The sequence below is a fragment of the Agrilus planipennis genome, unplaced genomic scaffold, assembly GCF_000699045.2.
Source record: "Agrilus planipennis isolate EAB-ADULT unplaced genomic scaffold, Apla_2.0 scaffold26, whole genome shotgun sequence".
Taxonomy (NCBI): domain Eukaryota; kingdom Metazoa; phylum Arthropoda; class Insecta; order Coleoptera; family Buprestidae; genus Agrilus; species Agrilus planipennis.
This window is the reverse complement of record NW_020439469.1, coordinates 1414160-1436033: the sequence shown is the minus strand read 5'-3', so window position 1 is coordinate 1436033 and position 21874 is coordinate 1414160. Positions and strand designations below refer to the sequence as shown.

General features: G+C 35.4%; 5 protein-coding genes across 10 annotated transcripts in view; 4 read left to right on the top strand and 1 right to left on the bottom strand.

Annotated features, from left to right (window-relative positions):
• The window catches only part of LOC112905863, a 6851-nt gene extending 4250 nt beyond the window's left edge, over positions 1 to 2601 (top strand). The window contains exons 2-3 of the mRNA XM_025979114.1: positions 456 to 567; positions 1855 to 2601. Coding sequence (XP_025834899.1) covers positions 456 to 567; positions 1855 to 2041 — 299 coding nt within the window. The 3' untranslated portion in view covers positions 2042 to 2601. The remainder of the gene's footprint in view (positions 1 to 455; positions 568 to 1854) is intronic.
• Positions 1 to 21874, bottom strand: part of LOC108740021 (mitogen-activated protein kinase-binding protein 1) — a 482920-nt gene that overhangs the window by 140132 nt on the left and 320914 nt on the right. The gene's annotated exons all lie outside the window — the stretch shown is intronic.
• Positions 12154 to 14416, top strand: LOC112905861. The gene is made up of 3 exons (XM_025979112.1): positions 12154 to 12567; positions 13020 to 13122; positions 14187 to 14416. The coding sequence occupies exons 1-3, from the start codon at positions 12491 to 12493 to the stop codon at positions 14367 to 14369; spliced, it is 363 nt and encodes a 120-aa protein (XP_025834897.1). The 5' UTR covers positions 12154 to 12490; the 3' UTR covers positions 14370 to 14416.
• Positions 16084 to 21874, top strand: part of LOC108740068 — a 22552-nt gene continuing 16761 nt past the window's right edge. Inside the window, exon 1 of one of the 2 annotated variants that reach the window (XM_018474262.1) lies at positions 16084 to 16309. In XM_018474262.1, the coding sequence (XP_018329764.1) occupies positions 16246 to 16309 (64 nt within the window). In that variant the 5' untranslated portion in view covers positions 16084 to 16245. The remainder of the gene's footprint in view (positions 16310 to 21874) is intronic. The other variant, XM_018474270.1, reaches the window with a different exon arrangement.
• On the top strand, positions 19466 to 21721 carry LOC112905862. The gene is made up of 3 exons (XM_025979113.1): positions 19466 to 19879; positions 20330 to 20432; positions 21492 to 21721. Exons 1-3 carry the CDS (start codon positions 19803 to 19805, stop codon positions 21672 to 21674), a joined length of 363 nt encoding a protein of 120 aa, XP_025834898.1. The 5' UTR covers positions 19466 to 19802; the 3' UTR covers positions 21675 to 21721.

Genomic DNA, 21874 nt, shown 5'->3' with positions numbered 1-21874 from the left:
TTATATTATACTGTATTTTTAATATTTTTATCCGTTCTTTTTCTAATGATGTTTTTTTATTGAAAACATTATCATGATAATCTTAAAAACTCGTAATGTCTACAGATATACACAACTAATAATTTTCTAAGCATTTTACGTTTCATATTTCTTAATAACAATACATCCAAGACGAAATAGAAACTTTTTTAGCCGCCTTCTATTTCTTCTTTCAAAATTTACAAATCAAATTCAAGATTGTAATCCTTGACCTAAATGTATATATCGGCTTATCTTTTGAAGTGCCTTTTTTACTATCTTTCTTGCGTCAATAACAGCAGTAAAAGTTTAATATTGCCATCGATTACTAATCTAGAGATGAAATAGGCGGCTTTATTTTATGACTTCTACACTCGTAAATATTGGCAATTTTTATTATCTAAAATATCATAATACGAAGAATGTATGTATTTCAGAACCATCGTTCGGTCTACAAGACGCAATCAAAGGTGCCTTTTGGGTAATCCAGCATGAATTACAGCAAGACGACCCCTTGCTTATTGGAAGGAATTTTGTAGAAATTTTAGGGTAATAAATCTTTATATTCCTTTTAAAAAAATGTTCGTGTTGCAAAAAATGTGTTTCACCATAATACTATGATAAAATATAAATAAGAAAATAAAAGCCTTTTCTATGAAAATTTTATTTTAGCACAACACTTACATAATTCACAATTTGCTTCGGACAGTGCGTTGCGTCGTGTTATTCAAGGTTAGGAGTTAGAGCACGATAACAGACTGAGCGGTTAATAGCTGTGTCGCATCTTCATTCTCTATCATCTCCTTTTTTCTCCTTGTTTCTTTAATGCCCTTACAAATGGACACGCATAAAACGCACGCTTTCCAACGGAATGTTATGGATTATTGAGGGATGGATAGATCTATTCACATATGTGCTATGTAGGTATGAGTTTCGTCCCATTTGGAACCCGAGCCGGCGGACCATCAATTTTTATGGGTGTATTCACATGAAGCATTGCATCGGTTAGCAAAAGAAGGTGTTGAGTTGCCGTGTTCCTTTAGTTTGTCTTCAGTTAATGCATACAGAAGATGGCAACGCAGCGAGTTAGTGAATTTCCAAAGAGATGTACGAAAAGTTTTCCCAACTGTAAGAAGAACAGGTCTTGGTGATATTGGCAACGGAACAAGATTCTATTTCGCTGCTCAATAAGTCAAACGAGGCTTTGTGAAATCCATTGACGATCAAATAACATTTATACGCACGCGTTCAAACGCGCACCAGCCGCTCCATGTGAAACGGCATTTACACGTCAACTATAGATAGCATCAAAGCGGCATAGCTTAGGGGTTTAAATTATTGCTTAGCATTCGGGAGGATGTTTTTCTGTGGTTCCTTGGATCACTTAGGCAAATGCTGGGGCAGTAATATTTCACAGACAATCTTTTATTCTCTTCTGTCTTCATTTCGTCCGTCTCATCTTTCTCACCCGGACCACCACCCACCCATTCCCACGATTCCTGAAAAAAGGCTGAAGAGGGCCTTCCATCCTACCTTCCGGCGTACTCCGGAGGGACTGCCCGCCCACCAGTATTAATGGCTGGTGGGAATGAAACACCCAAAAGTTTTAAGTTTTAGGTAGCATCAATTAAAGATTGAACAGCACGCGTTTCTCTCTCTCTCCCTACTCCCCGTAACGCATTTCCGTCGCAAGAAATTGTATTAGTTCCCCATTCCCATAATCAAGTGATAAGATATGTTACACAGTATGAATTTATTTACACTTTCCATAAGTCTAATATGGACTTTTAATATACATATTTAAATAATTAAAACTTTTGTTTACAATTATTTTAGACAAAAGGTCTTCATTGGATCAGCTTCCCTTTCCGGACAATCTTCCATATCTCTAGAAGACCTGACGGTCAACGAAGCCGTTGGAGACGCATTCGGTCTTCTGAGTATGAATAAATTGACGGCTACCATTAACGAAGTTGCAATCGACGCTTTCATTGTTAATTTCGGACTGAGGTTTACCGAGTAAGTTCATATTTATTACGAGTCGATATTTAATATATATGTAGAATTTAATTTGTACACGTACTCATGAACGGGTAATAGAAGTCATACTAGTGGATATCTATGCCTGTGCAAATAAATCGCAGTGATTTTGTTCGTCAACAGATTAACATTTAATTTAGGTATGTTTCTTATCACTGTTGTATGACTTTTCGTACCTTTCTGGTGTTTTCATTGGCACATCAACACAATACCAGATCTACAAGTGGCGAGATTAATTTGTACAAAATTTTTGAATTTGGATAAACGTAAATGAGGTTTTAGATAAATATTGTCAAACAAAGTTTTATTCTGGGTATCTACTCATCTTATAATTTGCTTGTTTATATTAGCTTTTATTTTTAATACTTGAACTTCTGTAACAAAATTACATCTTGACCCATTCCTTAAGTCAAATTTACACTATTTTTCAGAATTTCAGTAGATAATACCACAATCAGCTGGAGGTTCTCATACAACAATTCCACAAAACAGTTGACTTCTCTCAACGTTCTTCCACAATTTGGAACAATCACGGTATGTTCGTTTTTATTTTACAATTAGTATCGAAATAATGTATAAACAAATAACTGCAGATGATCTGGCGAACGCCATTTCTACAGAGAAGTTTGCCACTTATTATTAAATTCATTGTGTTTAACCTTTCGATTTGATGGTATCGTGTATCTAACAGAACATTAAGATCTTAGTTAGTGAACTGTCGAAATTGTACGACGTGGATTGCAATTTCGAACTCTTTAGTTTTCATCAGCACGCGGTGCCATACACACTTTGACAGGACATCGACTAATTTACTTACATAAAACAGCGTTCAATGAACAGCATGGTGAATTCCATCTTTATTGTTAGGCACGTTTTGAATCTCGCCTTTCTATTATTATTAAGCATATAACGTCAACGATAGCTCGCTCTAGAAGTCGACATTTTGAAAATTGAAGTGCAATTTCCAATAACTACGGAAACAGTAATTAGCTTTCATCAACTGCAGTGTCCGCAGGTATTAATTTATCCACTACAGTATAGTGACGTCACGTGCTCTCTTCAAGGTCAAAAATCCGTTTTGGTTCCGGCGGTTTTCAAAACGGTGTAGCACTCTCAAAAATGATTTTTCGAGACTAGGAAGAAAATTATAGTCATAGAGCCGTATCCACAGATTCCAAATATAGAAAAAAAAATTTCATGCCTCAACCCATTTCTTCTTTTACTGAAAAGAAAAATAAAGAATTTCCATGACGAAACGTTGTAGACCCTGTAAGCTGGTAAAATCTAAAAAATCTTAAAATAAATGCTTTACTTCAATTAAAAAAAAAATGCTCAGCTCTCTGACTTTCACCACACCAACTGTATTTGTTAATAAAATTAAATGCAATGTAACTAAAATTTATCGTTTTTTTTTTATGATAAGAAAATAAAAGCCTTTTCTATGAAAATTTTATTTTAGCACAACACTTACATAATTCACAATTTGCTTCGGACAGTGCGTTGCGTCGTGTTANCTATCCCAATATAATCTTAATCACCAACTAGATCAGCCCACGATCACTTTCTAAAAAAAAGACCAAATCCTTAAAATAATCCAACTGAAGATTTTCCCTTTATTTTGAAGCCACAAATTATTTCTCAGAAGTTCATAAAGTAAACTGGACGGCAACAAAAGATGCAAATGGTCAAAAGTCAGGGAAACTAAGTATTCTCAAATATTTGCTTAATTAATACTTATCAGTTATACATTAATTTGGGTTCTACGTTCTACGTACAGATGATTGTAAAGTAAGTAGGTTTATATTTGCAGCGTATCTTGAGCAGCTGAGATCTGGTGACAGAATATTCTTGAAATAGCCGACGATTAATACATCTAATAAAAAAATGAAACTAACTAAATGGCCTACCTTCGATGGTAATACGATGTTGTCATTTATCTAAGCGAAAAATTTTAATTGAAAATCTATTGATATGTTGTTTAGGACGTTTCCCTGTAATGCGAACGATCAAATTATGCAAGGATGTATTATGAATCGGAATTTCCATCTTCGATAATCAGAACTGTAATCCCATCACGCTCTTTGGTGGTTGTTAGCAAGAATTTTTACCAATAAAATACTCTTAAAGGTCTATTGCGTACTTCACTATAAATAAAGATTACGATTAAGATTTTCATTACGTAACTTTTTGTTATACTTATTAAATTATTACTGCTGGTGTTGCCTTCTTCTTTTTTATCTGCCAGAATTACCCAGCACTGCCCGTAACTCGGCGTCATTATCCGATACCCGGCCGAATCCTAAATAAGTGACGGATCCGCCGGGTTCCGAAACCAAACGGGATACCCGGCCCATCTCTAATCCATTTGATAGGGAAGTTAACGAAATAATAACAAAAATATTAGTAATAGTATATAGAAGTACTTATAGCTTCTAAATTACTGTGTAACTGTTTAATTTATTTTTCATATTTTTGGAAGCAACATGTCACATTTGAGTAGTTGGTAAAAAACAAAACATTATCTGATCGTTAGTATAGAAATTAATTCAATAGTAATTAGACTAATATCAAGCACCACGATAAAGTTACATTTCTCATGTCTAAAATTTGTTCCTAATTTATTACCAAATCTACAAAATTGTCGCTCTAATCAGCGGATACTGGAAAATATAACCTCATATCAATCTGGCACTACACATGGCGCTTCTCGAAATAGGAACGACATAAGTAATACTGTAAGGGCTATAATTTGTTGTTAATTATTCGATGAATGATGGAGAAGTAAATTTTAGGTAGGGAGACAGACAAGGATGCACAATGTCACCGCTGCTTTTTAATCTATACATAGACAACGCTATCAACATCTGTAGGGATAGATATAGAGAGGCAAACGATTAATATGCTTAGATTTGCAGATGACATAGCAGTATTAGCATCTAACAAGGAGTTAAATACAGCTTTCAATAAAATGGAAGAGGTATTGACAAAACAGTATTGTACAAAAATAGATAAAAGTAAAAGAAAAAATTCTGGTGTGCAAGGGAAGAAAATAGAAGGAAAAGTGAATATAAAGATAGAATACGAAAGATTAGAAGAAGTGGCTGATTTTAGGTATTTAGGAAGTCAGATAACTCAGGACGGAAGGAGTAGTAGGGATATACAGCAGAGGATAGTGCAGGGTCGAGTCGCCTTCAATAAAAAGAAGTCACTTCTATGCTTGTAAAAGGTTAATTTAGAAATCCGAAAATGGTTGTTAGAGGTGTATGTTTGGAGCATGGCGTTATACGGACGCGAAACATGGACAGTGGGCGTGGCGGAAAAGAAAAGGTTAGAAGCGTTCGAAATGTGGTGTTACAGGCGAATGACGAGGATACCGTGGATAGAGAAGGTTAGAAGTGAAGAGAAATTAGAAAGAATAGGAGAACAGAGGACTCTATGAAAGTCAATAAGAAATAGGCGAGATAGGCTATTAGGACACCTAGAGGCAGAACCGGAAGTTAAGAAGAGAGGTAGCCCTAGATAAGATTACTGTTCAGAAATAGTGAAGGATTAACTCAGGATAGGAAGGAGTGGAGATGCGTGCCCAACCGGCCTTAGGACTGACGACCTTACGATGATGATGTTGATAATGATGGTACTTTTACCCAAGTTGCCGCTAATTTATATATTAGCTGTCCAGCGAGAAACGATTGGAGAATCGTCAAATAGGTACTACACATGGCGCATCTCAAAACAGAAATGGCGTAGGAAAATACCATACTCCATACGTATCCAGCCTCGAGTTGATTACCAAAAAACCATTGGAAAATACAGACAAATTGTTTCCGTAGTGTTTCTAAACTCCGCACCATCAAAAGTGGCTGATGAAGCAATAGAAGTTCCAGAAGATTTATAGGCTAATCTGGTCGAAAGGCTAAAATCCACACGACGGCCAAAATTTTATTTAGTAACAATGTTGAGGGACAATAACCCTTATTGAGCTTACCTTATCTATAACTGAAAATCAACAAAAATGTTGTACTACCTGCGCATATCCCATATTTCGGTGAAACAGACTAGAGAAATTCGTTTGAAAACACCCTTCTGAAAGTCTTTAAATTACTTTAAACTTTGTAGGCACAGGTAAATAACGGAATATAAAACGTGTTTCATTTGAATGGTGCCATAAACTTATAATTACACTTAAGTACGATTAAAGGCAGTCTATTGTTGGCAGTTTTATTGCATAGGGCGCCACTTCACATGACTTAGAGTTTATTTCGATTTCCAGTAACCGGCTGGAGCGGCAGATTATTTTATTTATTTAATTATCATTTTAAAAATACAAAATATATGTACATTTAACGTGCTATGTCTTTTTCGGATTATTCCTGTGCGAAATGACATCAAAATTACAAAAAAAAGAAATGCGTCCGAGGTATGTTAAACGTTATAGCAGAACGAAGGAATGAAGGAAATGGCTCAAGTCGGATATTCCGAAAATCAATTGCTAATCAAATAATTAAAATAATACGAATAAAATAATTCGAAATAATCTGTATTCTGTCGAAACGGCCAGACGCGGAAGATCGCGATTTCGATCTTTTTGGATCTCATCAGCGCGTCTGGCAGTTTCGACAGAATACAGACCACTTCGAATTATTTTATTCTATTATTATGGTAATGTGCCTATCACGTTGAGGTTAGCTACACCGGGATTCGTTTTCAGCGAGTAGATATCCACACAAGTGGACCTTGTTGGAGCATACGTAATCCTAAAATGTAGCATCGTGCTACAGGTGGCGTTTACTGCGCCATTTGTAGTATTTTCTAAATCAAATAATTGTCATATGTTTATTTTACGCCTGATGATAATAGATAATTTAAAGGATTTTCTGTCTTCTTGGAGATTAACAGTCTATCCGTAGTAAAATATTACTCGAAAATTTCAAAATTCTTCGATTTTGTTTTATCAAATTGTTAATTTAGTGGAGATTTTAGTTTCAGGCAGTTGTAATCTCAGATTGGTGAAGTACGTTGTAATAAACCCAAGGGCCACTTCACTTCTTTATTACAAATGCAAAAATTGTTTATTTACTTGTGTCTTCATTACATTTTACAATAAACAAAATTTTTAATTACCAATTTCCACGTTAAATTTCAATTTTTTTATAACGCAAAAGGAGCTTTCGTATCAGCAACATTCACAGAAACAATGTTTCTAATTTTTTAGTAATAAAATTTGTTTATAATTGGTAATAAAAAATGCCACTTACTTGGAAAACGGAAAAAAAATTGGTAAACATAAAAATTGCAATCTCTGAGTTGGAACTGCGTAGATGTCAAGTGATCCTTGAGTAGATTGTAACACACTTACCAATGTGAGACTGTTTAAAAAAAAAATACAGTTGCCTAAAACCGACACCACACCTTTGCTAAATTAACTATTCAGTAAATCAAAAATTATAATTCGGAGAGAGCTGAAATCTTGAGATAAGACTTGTAAAGGAGTAGATTACTGATTTGCGAGACTACAACCTTTTATATTCACGGCTTCATAATAAAAATAAAGATAAAACAATATTTAAAATAATTCGAAGTTGTCTGTATTCTGTCGAAACTGCCAGACGCGGATCGCGATTTCGATCTTTTTGGATCTTACTAGCGCGTCGCAGGCAGTTCCGACAGAACACAAACCAACTTTTACCTGCTATCTTAAAAGTGTGTTTTAGAAAATACTACAAATGGCGCAGTAAACGCCATCTGTAGCACGATGCTACATTTTAGGATTAAGTATGCTCCAACAAGGTCCACTTGTGTGGATATCTACTTGCTGAAACAAATCCCGGCGTAGCTAACCTCAAGGTGATAGGCACGTTACCATAATCGAATAAAATAATTCGCAGTTTTCTGTATTCTGTCGAAACTACCAGACGTGGATCGCGATTTCGATCTTTTTGGATCTCATCAGCGCGTCGCAGGCAGCTCCGACAGAACACAGATCTACTTTTACCTGCTGTTTTAACAGAATACAGACAACTTCGAATTATTTTATTCGATTAAGCTAACGTGCCTATCACATTGAGGTTGGCTACGCCGGGATTCGTTTTCAGCGAGTAGATATCCACACAAGTAGACCTTGTTGTAGCATACGTAATCCTAAAATGTAGCATCGTGCTACAGATGGCGTTTACTGCGCCATTTGTAGTATTTTCTAAAACAATATTTGTTTGACAATTGATTTGCTCGTAAAAAATTACTTTTCCGATATCGAACATGAGTTATTGCTTGAACAATTACTTTAAACTCATTTTTGTCTGATTCGTATTTTTAGGCTGGGACCATGAGCAAATTATGCACACTCTTTAGGGTCTGTATTTCTTTTTTAGCATAGGAATTTCTGGCATTTCTCCACAATTCCTAAGCTATTTCGCAGAGGTGTAGTCCATACACAGAGAGAAAAATCTTAGTAAAAATTACCATGCTCGTCAAAGTGGTGCAACAGACATATAAGTACTGAGAAAATTCAATCATTTTTGTAAGACAGCCTTATAAACTCTACTAGAAAGTATACGAGTTTTTACTGTGCTAACACGGTGGGTAATTTTTCGATTGTGAGTCAGAGGCACCCAGATTATGAAACAGCATGGTAATATTTACAAGATTTTTCTCTCTGTGTAGAGACTGTATCGTATTGTCACCAGATAATTACTCATGAAAGATTACGAAAACACGATGGGCGAGTTGGTACGTAAGTGATCCAGGAGATCAAAGTCGCCATAATCATAATTGATTCTCAGATCAGCGTGCTATTACTGTAAAAGATAAACATCGAGTGAATAATTTGGTTGTCATCTCAGTTGCGTACGTCCCGTTGGCATTGAGTAGTCTCAGTAAATTTGACATCTGCATAGTGTAATGTTTTTCAAAATCGCTCCCAATATAGAGATAGAGCGGCTTTTGTTACTCAATATAACCTAACTTTACCATCGATAATGTATAGCTGCTCTCCCGCGTGATGGTCCAATCGCTATAGTTTGGGACAGCAACAGTTCTACATATCAGCATTTGAGACAGTTTGGTTGTCGACCCTATGATGGATCAAAAAAAGCTTCTGTGGGTTTCCTTCTTGAATCGTAAGCCATCCATCTATACATATCTTCAACAGAGAACCATCCGAGCCTGTAGTCTTACTTCTTCGTTATCTGTGTACCCACACACAAGACCAACTTCCATATATACTAATTAAAAATACTGTGGCGACCCGCCTGTCTTGCGCTAGGTGGCGCCACACAGCTTCGACGTCATCCGCTAGGTGGTCACACCTCAGTCAGCATCTCTTGGAGGCGGCGGGAAATCACCGCTATTAGTATATAAGAGTACTGATTTCCTTCCGACCTACCGAGCGGCATTGCCTAGAGGTTTAGACCATTGTTTAGCTTTCAGGAGGACGTCTGATCAGTTTCGGGTCCATCTGCCTTGTTCTAAGTTTTCCTGTGGTTTTGGAAATAACCTTCTCTTAAACTGAGGTGTAATATACACCAAGCGGTATAACTTGCAGTAACGGTTGCTGTACAGGTCCAGACAGCGGAAGGTCAAAAACTGGAGCATCAAAATTTTTTTGAGAGTAAATTAGTCAAATAAATCATAAATCGGCAGATAACAATGTTTGTTTGAGCATCGAGCATCACTCTTATTGTTTTCTGAAGGAAGGAATATTTTCGTCTAGACTTCGATAATGATTTTCAAAAACATCCGGGTCATACCTAAAATTACTTGCATACTCCTGGCCTAGAAGGTTAGACCATTGCTTAGCATTCGGGAGGACACCGGTTTGATTTCCGTTCCGTCCAAGTTTTTCTAGATCACTTACGCAAATGCTCATTCTCACCTCAACCACTACCCACCCGTTCCTACGATTCCTAAAAGGAAGTTAAAGTGGGCCTTGCGACCACTTGTTCGGGGGGACTGTCCGCTCACCAGCATTAGCTGGTGGGGATGAAACACTCGAAAAAGAGAAGTATAATTTAGTCCAAGTTGTTCAGTTCCCGAAGATGCCCTAATGAGGCGAGATACGTATACAGCAAAATAAATAAATGGTAAAATATTCCAATTGTTTAATTCGAATTATTGTTTTGTTAGAGGTATAAAAAATATCTAATAAATAATAATTATAATAACCTAACCTAAAAAGTACGTTTCGTTGTTGTTGCTGCTGTCACCTCTCGTGGCTTGGTGTTCAGAGCATTAGTGAATAAAGCCAAAGGTCACGGGTTCAATTTCCCGGCGAGGATGTTGCAAATTAATATTAAATATTAACTACTGTTACAAAACGTTTCTTAAAGTGTAACCAAAATTTTTTATAAGTGTGTACCAGTCAGAGAGGATGTCAGATGACGAAACGTTTGGACAGAAAAGTTCACTTAGACCACGACGGCCCTATAGCCCGAATCTTCATTCTACTATGGATTCCGGCCGTGAAAGCCTTTGTTCTTATATTATACTGTATTTTTAATATTTTTATCCGTTCTTTTTCTAATGATGTTTTTTTATTGAAAACATTATCATGATAATCTTAAAAACTCGTAATGTCTACAGATATACACAACTAATAATTTTCTAAGCATTTTACGTTTCATATTTCTTAATAACAATACATCCAAGACGAAATAGAAACTTTTTTAGCCGCCTTCTATTTCTTCTTTCAAAATTTACAAATCAAATTCAAGATTGTAATCCTTGACCTAAATGTATATATCGGCTTATCTTTTGAAGTGCCTTTTTTACTATCTTTCTTGCGTCAATAACAGCAGTAAAAGTTTAATATTGCCATCGATTACTAATCTAGAGATGAAATAGGCGGCTTTATTTTATGACTTCTACACTCGTAAATATTGGCAATTTTTATTATCTAAAATATCATAATACGAAGAATGTATGTATTTCAGAACCATCGTTCGGTCTACAAGACGCAATCAAAGGTGCCTTTTGGGTAATCCAGCATGAATTACAGCAAGACGACCCCTTGCTTATTGGAAGGAATTTTGTAGAAATTTTAGGGTAATAAATCTTTATATTCCTTTTAAAAAAATGTTCGTGTTGCAAAAAATGTGTTTCACCATAATACTATGATAAAATATAAATAAGAAAATAAAAGCCTTTTCTATGAAAATTTTATTTTAGCACAACACTTACATAATTCACAATTTGCTTCGGACAGTGCGTTGCGTCGTGTTATTCAAGGTTAGGAGTTAGAGCACGATAACAGACTGAGCGGTTAATAGCTGTGTCGCATCTTCATTCTCTATCATCTCCTTTTTTCTCCTTGTTTCTTTAATGCCCTTACAAATGGACACGCATAAAACGCACGCTTTCCAACGGAATGTTATGGATTATTGAGGGATGGATAGATCTATTCACATATGTGCTATGTAGGTATGAGTTTCGTCCCATTTGGAACCCGAGCCGGCGGACCATCAATTTTTATGGGTGTATTCACATGAAGCATTGCATCGGTTAGCAAAAGAAGGTGTTGAGTTGCCGTGTTCCTTTAGTTTGTCTTCAGTTAATGCATACAGAAGATGGCAACGCAGCGAGTTAGTGAATTTCCAAAGAGATGTACGAAAAGTTTTCCCAACTGTAAGAAGAACAGGTCTTGGTGATATTGGCAACGGAACAAGATTCTATTTCGCTGCTCAATAAGTCAAACGAGGCTTTGTGAAATCCATTGACGATCAAATAACATTTATACGCACGCGTTCAAACGCGCACCAGCCGCTCCATGTGAAACGGCATTTACACGTCAACTATAGATAGCATCAAAGCGGCATAGCTTAGGGGTTTAAATTATTGCTTAGCATTCGGGAGGATGTTTTTCTGTGGTTCCTTGGATCACTTAGGCAAATGCTGGGGCAGTAATATTTCACAGACAATCTTTTATTCTCTTCTGTTTTCATTTCGTCCGTCTCATCTTTCTCACCCGGACCACCACCCACCCATTCCCACGATTCCTGAAAAAAGGCTGAAGAGGGCCTTCCATCCTACCTTCCGGCGTACTCCGGAGGGACTGCCCGCCCACCAGTATTAATGGCTGGTGGGAATGAAACACCCAAAAGTTTTAAGTTTTAGGTAGCATCAATTAAAGATTGAACAGCACGCGTTTCTCTCTCTCTCCCTACTCCCCGTAACGCATTTCCGTCGCAAGAAATTGTATTAGTTCCCCATTCCCATAATCAAGTGATAAGATATGTTACACAGTATGAATTTATTTACACTTTCCATAAGTCTAATATGGACTTTTAATATACATATTTAAATAATTAAAACTTTTGTTTACAATTATTTTAGACAAAAGGTCTTCATTGGATCAGCTTCCCTTTCCGGACAATCTTCCATATCTCTAGAAGACCTGACGGTCAACGAAGCCGTTGGAGACGCATTCGGTCTTCTGAGTATGAATAAATTGACGGCTACCATTAACGAAGTTGCAATCGACGCTTTCATTGTTAATTTCGGACTGAGGTTTACCGAGTAAGTTCATATTTATTACGAGTCGATATTTAATATATATGTAGAATTTAATTTGTACACGTACTCATGAACGGGTAATAGAAGTCATACTAGTGGATATCTATGCCTGTGCAAATAAATCGCAGTGATTTTGTTCGTCAACAGATTAACATTTAATTTAGGTATGTTTCTTATCACTGTTGTATGACTTTTCGTACCTTTCTGGTGTTTTCATTGGCACATCAACACAATACCAGATCTACAAGTGGCGAGATTAATTTGTACAAAATTTTTGAATTTGGATAAACGTAAATGAGGTTTTAGATAAATATTGTCAAACAAAGTTTTATTCTGGGTATCTACTCATCTTATAATTTGCTTGTTTATATTAGCTTTTATTTTTAATACTTGAACTTCTGTAACAAAATTACATCTTGACCCATTCCTTAAGTCAAATTTACACTATTTTTCAGAATTTCAGTAGATAATACCACAATCAGCTGGAGGTTCTCATACAACAATTCCACAAAACAGTTGACTTCTCTCAACGTTCTTCCACAATTTGGAACAATCACGGTATGTTCGTTTTTATTTTACAATTAGTATCGAAATAATGTATAAACAAATAACTGCAGATGATCTGGCGAACGCCATTTCTACAGAGAAGTTTGCCACTTATTATTAAATTCATTGTGTTTAACCTTTCGATTTGATGGTATCGTGTATCTAACAGAACATTAAGATCTTAGTTAGTGAACTGTCGAAATTGTACGACGTGGATTGCAATTTCGAACTCTTTAGTTTTCATCAGCACGCGGTGCCATACACACTTTGACAGGACATCGACTAATTTACTTACATAAAACAGCGTTCAATGAACAGCATGGTGAATTCCATCTTTATTGTTAGGCACGTTTTGAATCTGGTCTTTCTATTATTATTAAGCATACAACGTCAACGATAGCTCGCTTTAGAAGTCGACATTTTGAAAATTTAAGTGTAATTTCCAATAACTACGGAAACAGTAATAAGCTTTCATCAACTGCAGTGTCCGCAGGTATTAATTATCCACTACAGTATAGTGACGTCACGTGCTCTCTTCAAGGTCAAAAATCCGTTTTGGTTCCGGCGGTTTTCAAAACGGTGTAGCACTCTCAAAAATGATTTTTCGAGACTAGGAAGAAAATTATAGTCATAGAGCCGTATCCACAGATTCCAAATATAGAAAAAAAAATTTCATGCCTCAACCCATTTCTTCTTTTACTGAAAAGAAAAATAAAGAATTTCCATGACGAAACGTTGTAGACCCTGTAAGCTGGTAAAATCTAAAAAATCTTAAAATAAATGCTTTACTTCAATTAAAAAAAAAATGCTCAGCTCTCTGACTTTCACCACACCAACTGTATTTGTTAATAAAATTAAATGCAATGTAACTAAAATTTATCGTTTTTTTTTTATGATATCATTTATCGAATCAACAATACTTTTAATACATTCACAATTGAAATTTATTTGCTCGTATTGTATGTGGGGTCATTTCGATATATTATCGTTGCACTTGTGTATGGAGTAATGGAGTAATTCACTTTCATCAAATGACCGTTACCAATGAAATGCTATTGTTATTCCTTTTTAAACAGGGTAGAGTTGCTGTCGATCTAGGAGGCCGAGTGTTCGAGAGAGCGTTCAGCGATAAAAATGCAATCGACGCCGTGAACAACATGATGGCAAAGAACAGCGCCAAAGTCAGTGCGGATCTTATGAAAATCATTAATTTTGCCCTGCAATTCTATGCAAATACAGTTCCGATGCCGTCATATTAAATTCTCATAGTTTTTATAGTTTTATTTATGTACTTATTTATGCTTAATTTATTTACCAAGTCTTATTATTAATAAAATTATGTTAACAATCTATATAAAAATATCGATCTTTTATTTAAATATAATTAGATGGTTACAAATGTGAAGATAAAATTAAGAAAAGCATACTTTAACTTGCCTTATAAATATATTAATACTGATTAATAGATAATTCCATGAAAAATATTGCAAATGCAACTATCTCTGATATAGATAACTCGACCACCTCTAGTCGCTACTGGAAGAAAGCAGGAGTGATTTCTGTTGACAACTAGCAGTCGCCATGGGTGGTTGCACTATTATTAATAACAAAACGACATAGGCACAGAATCCACAAGTGAAACTGTGTATCAGTCGAAAGACTTAAATTAGAATTGATAGTTAACATTTAGTAAAATATAATTTGTTAAGAACTCTTGAAGTTCTTAAAAAGACCAGAGTAAGAAAAGATACTGAAAAACTCACAAATAAATAAAGAATATGAGATTCAAAATCAACCTGAACTTAGTAGCAATGTTTAAATTGATATAATGTAGATATTTAATTGCTAAATGAATTATTCCCATAAAGAACTTTAAATTTAATAAAAACGCATTCTGCGCCATTTTTAAATGGTGGCAGCCAACAAATAATAATATGTTCGCGAACGCTTAATTTAGAAATTCGAAAAGGATTGTTAAAGGTTGATGTTTGGAGCTCGCCGATATACGGGTGCGAAACATAGACGGGGGGCGTGGTGCAAAAGAAAATGTTACAAACGTTCGAAATGTGGTGTTACATGCGAATGATGAGGATAGAGAAGGTTAGAAATGAAGAGGTATTAGAAAGAATAGGAGAACAGAGAACTCTATGGAAGTCAATAAGGAATAGGCGAGATAGGTTGGTAGGATAACTTTCTCAGGCATGAAGATCTAGTCAGAGACATTAGAGGCAGGAACAGGACTTAGGGATAGTAATAGATTAGATTACTGTTCACAAATAGTTAAGGATGTGGGATGTCCTAGTTTTGGGGAAATGCGAAGATTAGCTCAATGTAGGAAAGAATGGAGGTGCGTGTCCAACCAGTCTTAGGACTGACGACCTTATGATGATGAATATTATTTAATTCAATATTTAAAATAAAACAAACCTTTGACATGATAATATTTAACTTCAATCAATTAAACATAGTGAAAAGAACTACTAACTATAATAGAGTATGCAACAAAGAAATAATTAAACCTCGACAGGTTAATGCCTTACTTGGGTCAGTTTCAACTAAACCTAAAACCACAAATGACATTTTTTTAGATTTTTAGAGCGATCAGAAACAGAAATGCGGTAGGCACCTACATAAATTATTTCGCAACAATCAAAACAAACAATTGCCCAACAATCAGAAAGAATGTAAATGAGCAGCACGATGACAAACATAAAAAAAATTAAATAATATTACCAACAATTAACCAATGATTCAATAATATACCTTATTATTCATTATGGCACAATAATAGCGATACCTACAGCCATTTTATTTTGTAAACATGACGAAAAACATATAATTTATATTGGCAATTAATTAAATGCAAAGAATGAGCCAGGGGAAAGCCAGAAACAACGGTTTTCGTTTAATTGGGAAATTAAAACTTCATATGACCAATTATGCTACACAATTGAGCTATAAATACATCACCAATTATCTTGACACGAACGAGAACAATAATAATACGCCACCTGACCCGTTTCATTTAGTTGAGGAGTTAAAGGATAATGTTAATGATTTTATTCCGGTAAATTGAATCGAAAAGGTGCTGGTGTGACAATTTTTGAGCAAACGGGAGAGTACCAATTAACAACAATGCAGATTATATCTTATTTTGTTATGTCAGTATTTTTAACAACCGTTTCAGCATCGAGAATAAGTAAGTAATATTTAAAACTATTTTGACCATTTTATTAGTGATACAATTAAAATTAACAGTTATTAATTTATGTATGTGATTGACCATTTGTTGCTGCCTGTTTTGTTGATATTATAAAAACACCGAAAATGTTACAAAACTAAACAAATTAACTTTTTATTTTTGTTTAACGATGTTTTTTCCAAAAACACCGCAATAGTTACGGAATTTTGTAATTTAGTTTGAAAGAACTATTTTGATACTATATTGTTTTGTTTGTATTTTTTTTAATATATTTTTATATAAATGGTAATTCAAGTTAAAAACAGAGAATAAAAGTAACTTTAAAAAGATCGAGACATGTTTATGAACTAGTAGCAGTAAGCAGTTTGCTTCTTGAAATCAGGGACGTAGCCAGGGGTAGGCCACATCGCTGTAGATTTTAAGTTTTAAACTCAAGACGCCTCGAGTTCCATAAAAATGACAATATAAAAGCACAACTATTATCGCATTTTTATAAGATTGCGTGTGCATCAATTATTCATCGACATAGGGTACGTATTCTTTTTATTATTACCTCATTTCACAAAAGCCAAATAAGATAGGGCATATACCATAAGGATGTTAAGATTGTCATATATTACGTTTACTCTGCTTCCAAGAATACTAGATATTAGAGCAATAACTTAATCCGAAACGAATAAGTCTAAAATGTCTAAAAATACGTTCGTACGCTGCGCAGTGAGCGACCGCGCAGAACAAGCAATAACTTGGTGTCGCTATTACGGCTTGCGCCGTATATTAGGCAAGTCGTGTGGTTGTTACCCCCATCGATGTCTACTAATGGACGTGCCTTAGCGGCCAGAATTGTGGTACAACGAAAGAAAGAGATGGAACGAACGAACAAACGTAATCCTAAAATGTAGCATCGTACTACAGATCTGGCAGTTACGACAGAATACAGACCGCTTCGAATTATTGTATTCGATTATGGTAACGTGCCTATCACGTTGAGGTGAGCTACGCCGGGATTCGTCTCAGCAAGTAGATATCCATATTTTTAAATGGACCTTGTTGGAGCATACGTAATCCTAAATTGTAGCATCGTACTACAGATAGCGCTCACCACGTCATTTGTGGTATTTTCTAAGATGCAACGAAGTTTCGAACAATATCCATCTCTCTCACGATAGTGCGTAAGCTGTCATGAAAGAGATAGCGTTAGTCCGAAACCATATGCCATCTCCCTCACTTTTCGAGCCAGGAAATTATTACAATGACATACGGCAAAAAAAAAACTTTTGGGTGTTTCATTCCCACCAACCAGTAATGCTGGTGAGCGGGCAGTCCCTCCGGACTATGCCGGAAGGTAGGGCGGAAGGCCTTCTTCAGCTTTTTTTTATAAATTGTGGGAATGAGTGGGTGGTGGTTCGGGTGAGAAAGATGAGACGGACGAAATGAAGACAGAAGAGAATGAAAGATTATCTGTGGAATATTACTGCCCCAGCATTTGCTTAAGTGATCCAATGAAACCACAGAAAAACTTGGACCGGAATCGAACCGGCGTCCTCCCGAATGCTAAGCAATGGTCTAAACCTCTAGGCCATGCCGCTCGGTTGACATACGGCTAAGGCACGTCCATTATATGTGTCTATGGTTACCCCCATGTCTAGTTTTCTTGTCTACCGCACTGCAGTGAAGACGATGTAACCTGCAATTCTCAGGCGTAGCTTATCTCTTGTGTTTAATAAATAAATGTGAATTTAGAAACACTATCATTTAAAAAATCTACATTTAATATTTATCGGATTTTATTAAAACTGCTATTAAAGAATTTTATATTGTTTTATATTCCTAGGTCTATAGTAGTGTTGCTGTATGCTTCCGCTTCCGCAATTACGGAAGTTCCGCATTCGTTTTCACATCCGCTTCTGCATCTGGTTCCGCATTTTTATATAACGGAAGTTTATCGGAAATTAACAAAATCCTATTTCTCATCTTTTTCGGAACAATACAACAAGTCATAAAAATTTATTACTTTTATCTGTCGGCTGAACTTGATCGTTTTCAAAACACAGTTTAAATGGAATTGCTCGTTGCAATGCTGCATATTGTGAAGGTACCTTCTGTAACATCGTGAACGTATCTACTTACTAGTATTTCGTATTTTGATTCCAAATTTTATTCTCTTATTAGTTTACTACTTTAATAGGGTTTGGTCAGTGGTGTAAATTGTGAGTTAAAAGTGCAATTTTGAAGACCAAAAAGGAAGTTCCAATTCAAATTATTTTGGTGATAATAACGACAAAATTTGTAACAAATATTCGCGAGAGGGCGCACGACTACTGCATTAATGAGTCACCTAAAATCATTACACTTCCACTTCCGCATCTGAAAAAATTTACTATTTACTTATGTTTTCGTTATGACACTTCCGATGCATCGGTAGTCTATGGTAAAATATCCACTTTTGTATATTTCAAGTGACGAATTGAATATTCAATATTGCTCACTGCAGTTAGTAATGATCACATTACTTCGTACAGACTATGTTGATGATGCACAGGCAATCTTAAAATAACGGTATCGGTGCCTAGAATATATAATTTCACATAACTCGACAGACAATATTGATATTTTACGCATTTAGACAGGGAATGAAACGAATGTCTCAGAATGCATGCTTATATTTCTCCCCTGGTGCATATGCGAGTCGTCACTTCTTGAACACAAAGTGAAATTTTCTTTGGTAGGTAGGTCATTTATGAATCATGTTTATGGAGAGGTAGATCGCAAAATATCACCGTTTGGACAAAGTAAAATAAATTTTTCGTCATTAAATAAAAACGCCGCATAATTATGAATTAAGCAGTGTCTTGGATTGTGTGAAGTTGAATATTACACTTTTAATTTCTTTTTAATATTCAATGTGAGCTAGCCAGAATTTTCGTTGCATAACCAAGGCCTACCTGTAGTTATGTCCCTGACTGAAATAGACTGCACGAATGTGAAGAACATGTACGTTAATAATCCAGAGCGTAACCCGAAAAGATTTTTTTTAAGNACGATTCCTGAAAAAAGGCTGAAGAGGGCCTTCCATCCTACCTTCCGGCGTACTCCGGAGGGACTGCCCGCCCACCAGTATTAATGGCTGGTGGGAATGAAACACCCAAAAGTTTTAAGTTTTAGGTAGCATCAATTAAAGATTGAACAGCACGCGTTTCTCTCTCTCTCCCTACTCCCCGTAACGCATTTCCGTCGCAAGAAATTGTATTAGTTCCCCATTCCCATAATCAAGTGATAAGATATGTTACACAGTATGAATTTATTTACACTTTCCATAAGTCTAATATGGACTTTTAATATACATATTTAAATAATTAAAACTTTTGTTTACAATTATTTTAGACAAAAGGTCTTCATTGGATCAGCTTCCCTTTCCGGACAATCTTCCATATCTCTAGAAGACCTGACGGTCAACGAAGCCGTTGGAGACGCATTCGGTCTTCTGAGTATGAATAAATTGACGGCTACCATTAACGAAGTTGCAATCGACGCTTTCATTGTTAATTTCGGACTGAGGTTTACCGAGTAAGTTCATATTTATTACGAGTCGATATTTAATATATATGTAGAATTTAATTTGTACACGTACTCATGAACGGGTAATAGAAGTCATACTAGTGGATATCTATGCCTGTGCAAATAAATCGCAGTGATTTTGTTCGTCAACAGATTAACATTTAATTTAGGTATGTTTCTTATCACTGTTGTATGACTTTTCGTACCTTTCTGGTGTTTTCATTGGCACATCAACACAATACCAGATCTACAAGTGGCGAGATTAATTTGTACAAAATTTTTGAATTTGGATAAACGTAAATGAGGTTTTAGATAAATATTGTCAAACAAAGTTTTATTCTGGGTATCTACTCATCTTATAATTTGCTTGTTTATATTAGCTTTTATTTTTAATACTTGACCTGCTGTAACAAAATTACATCCTGACCCATTCCAAGTCAAATTTATACCATTTTTCAGAATTTCAGTAGATAATACCACAATCAGCTGGAGGTTCTCATACAACAATTCCACAAAACAGTTGACTTCTCTCAACGTTCTTCCACAATTTGGAACAATCACGGTATGTTCGTTTTTATTTTACAATTAGTAAAGAAATATTGTATAAACAAATAACTGCAGATGATCTGGCGAACGCCATTTCTACAGACAAATTTGCCACTAATTATTGAATTCATTGATGTTCAACATTTCGATTTGATGGTATCGTATATCATTAAGATCTTAGTTAGTCAACTGTCGAAATTGTACGACGTGGATTGCAATTTCGAACTCTTTAGTCTTCCTCAGCACGCAGTGCCATACGCACTTTGACAGGACATCGACCAATTTACTTACTGTCTTAAAATAGCGTTCAATGTGCAGCATGGTGAATTCCATCTTTATTGTTAGGCACGTTTTGAATCTCGCCTTTCTATTATTATTAAGCATATAACGTCAACGATAGCTCGCTCTAGAAGTCGACATTTTGAAAATTGAAGTGCAATTTCCAATAACTACGGAAACAGTAATTAGCTTTCATCAACTGCAGTGTCCGCAGGTATTAATTATCCACTACAGTATAGTGACGTCACGTGCTCTCTTCAAGGTCAAAAATCCGTTTTGGTTCCGGCGGTTTTCAAAACGGTGTAGCACTCTCAAAAATGATTTTTCGAGACTAGGAAGAAAATTATAGTCATAGAGCCGTATCCACAGATTCCAAATATAGAAAAAAAAATTTCATGCCTCAACCCATTTCTTCTTTTACTGAAAAGAAAAATAAAGAATTTCCATGACGAAACGTTGTAGACCCTGTAAGCTGGTAAAATCTAAAAAATCTTAAAATAAATGCTTTACTTCAATTAAAAAAAAAATGCTCAGCTCTCTGACTTTCACCACACCAACTGTATTTGTTAATAAAATTAAATGCAATGTAACTAAAATTTATCGTTTTTTTTTATGATATCATTTATCGAATCAACAATACTTTTAATACATTCACAATTGAAATTTATTTGCTCGTATTGTATGTGGGGTCATTTCGATATATTATCGTTGCACTTGTGTATGGAGTAATGGAGTAATTCACTTTCATCAAATGACCGTTACCAATGAAATGCTATTGTTATTCCTTTTTAAACAGGGTAGAGTTGCTGTCGATCTAGGAGGCCGAGTGTTCGAGAGAGCGTTCAGCGATAAAAATGCAATCGACGCCGTGAACAACATGATGGCAAAGAACAGCGCCAAAGTCAGTGCGGATCTTATGAAAATCATTAATTTTGCCCTGCAATTCTATGCAAATACAGTTCCGATGCCGTCATATTAAATTCTCATAGTTTTTATAGTTTTATTTATGTACTTATTTATGCTTAATTTATTTACCAAGTCTTATTATTAATAAAATTATGTTAACAATCTATATAAAAATATCGATCTTTTATTTAAATATAATTAGATGGTTACAAATGTGAAGATAAAATTAAGAAAAGCATACTTTAACTTGCCTTATAAATATATTAATACTGA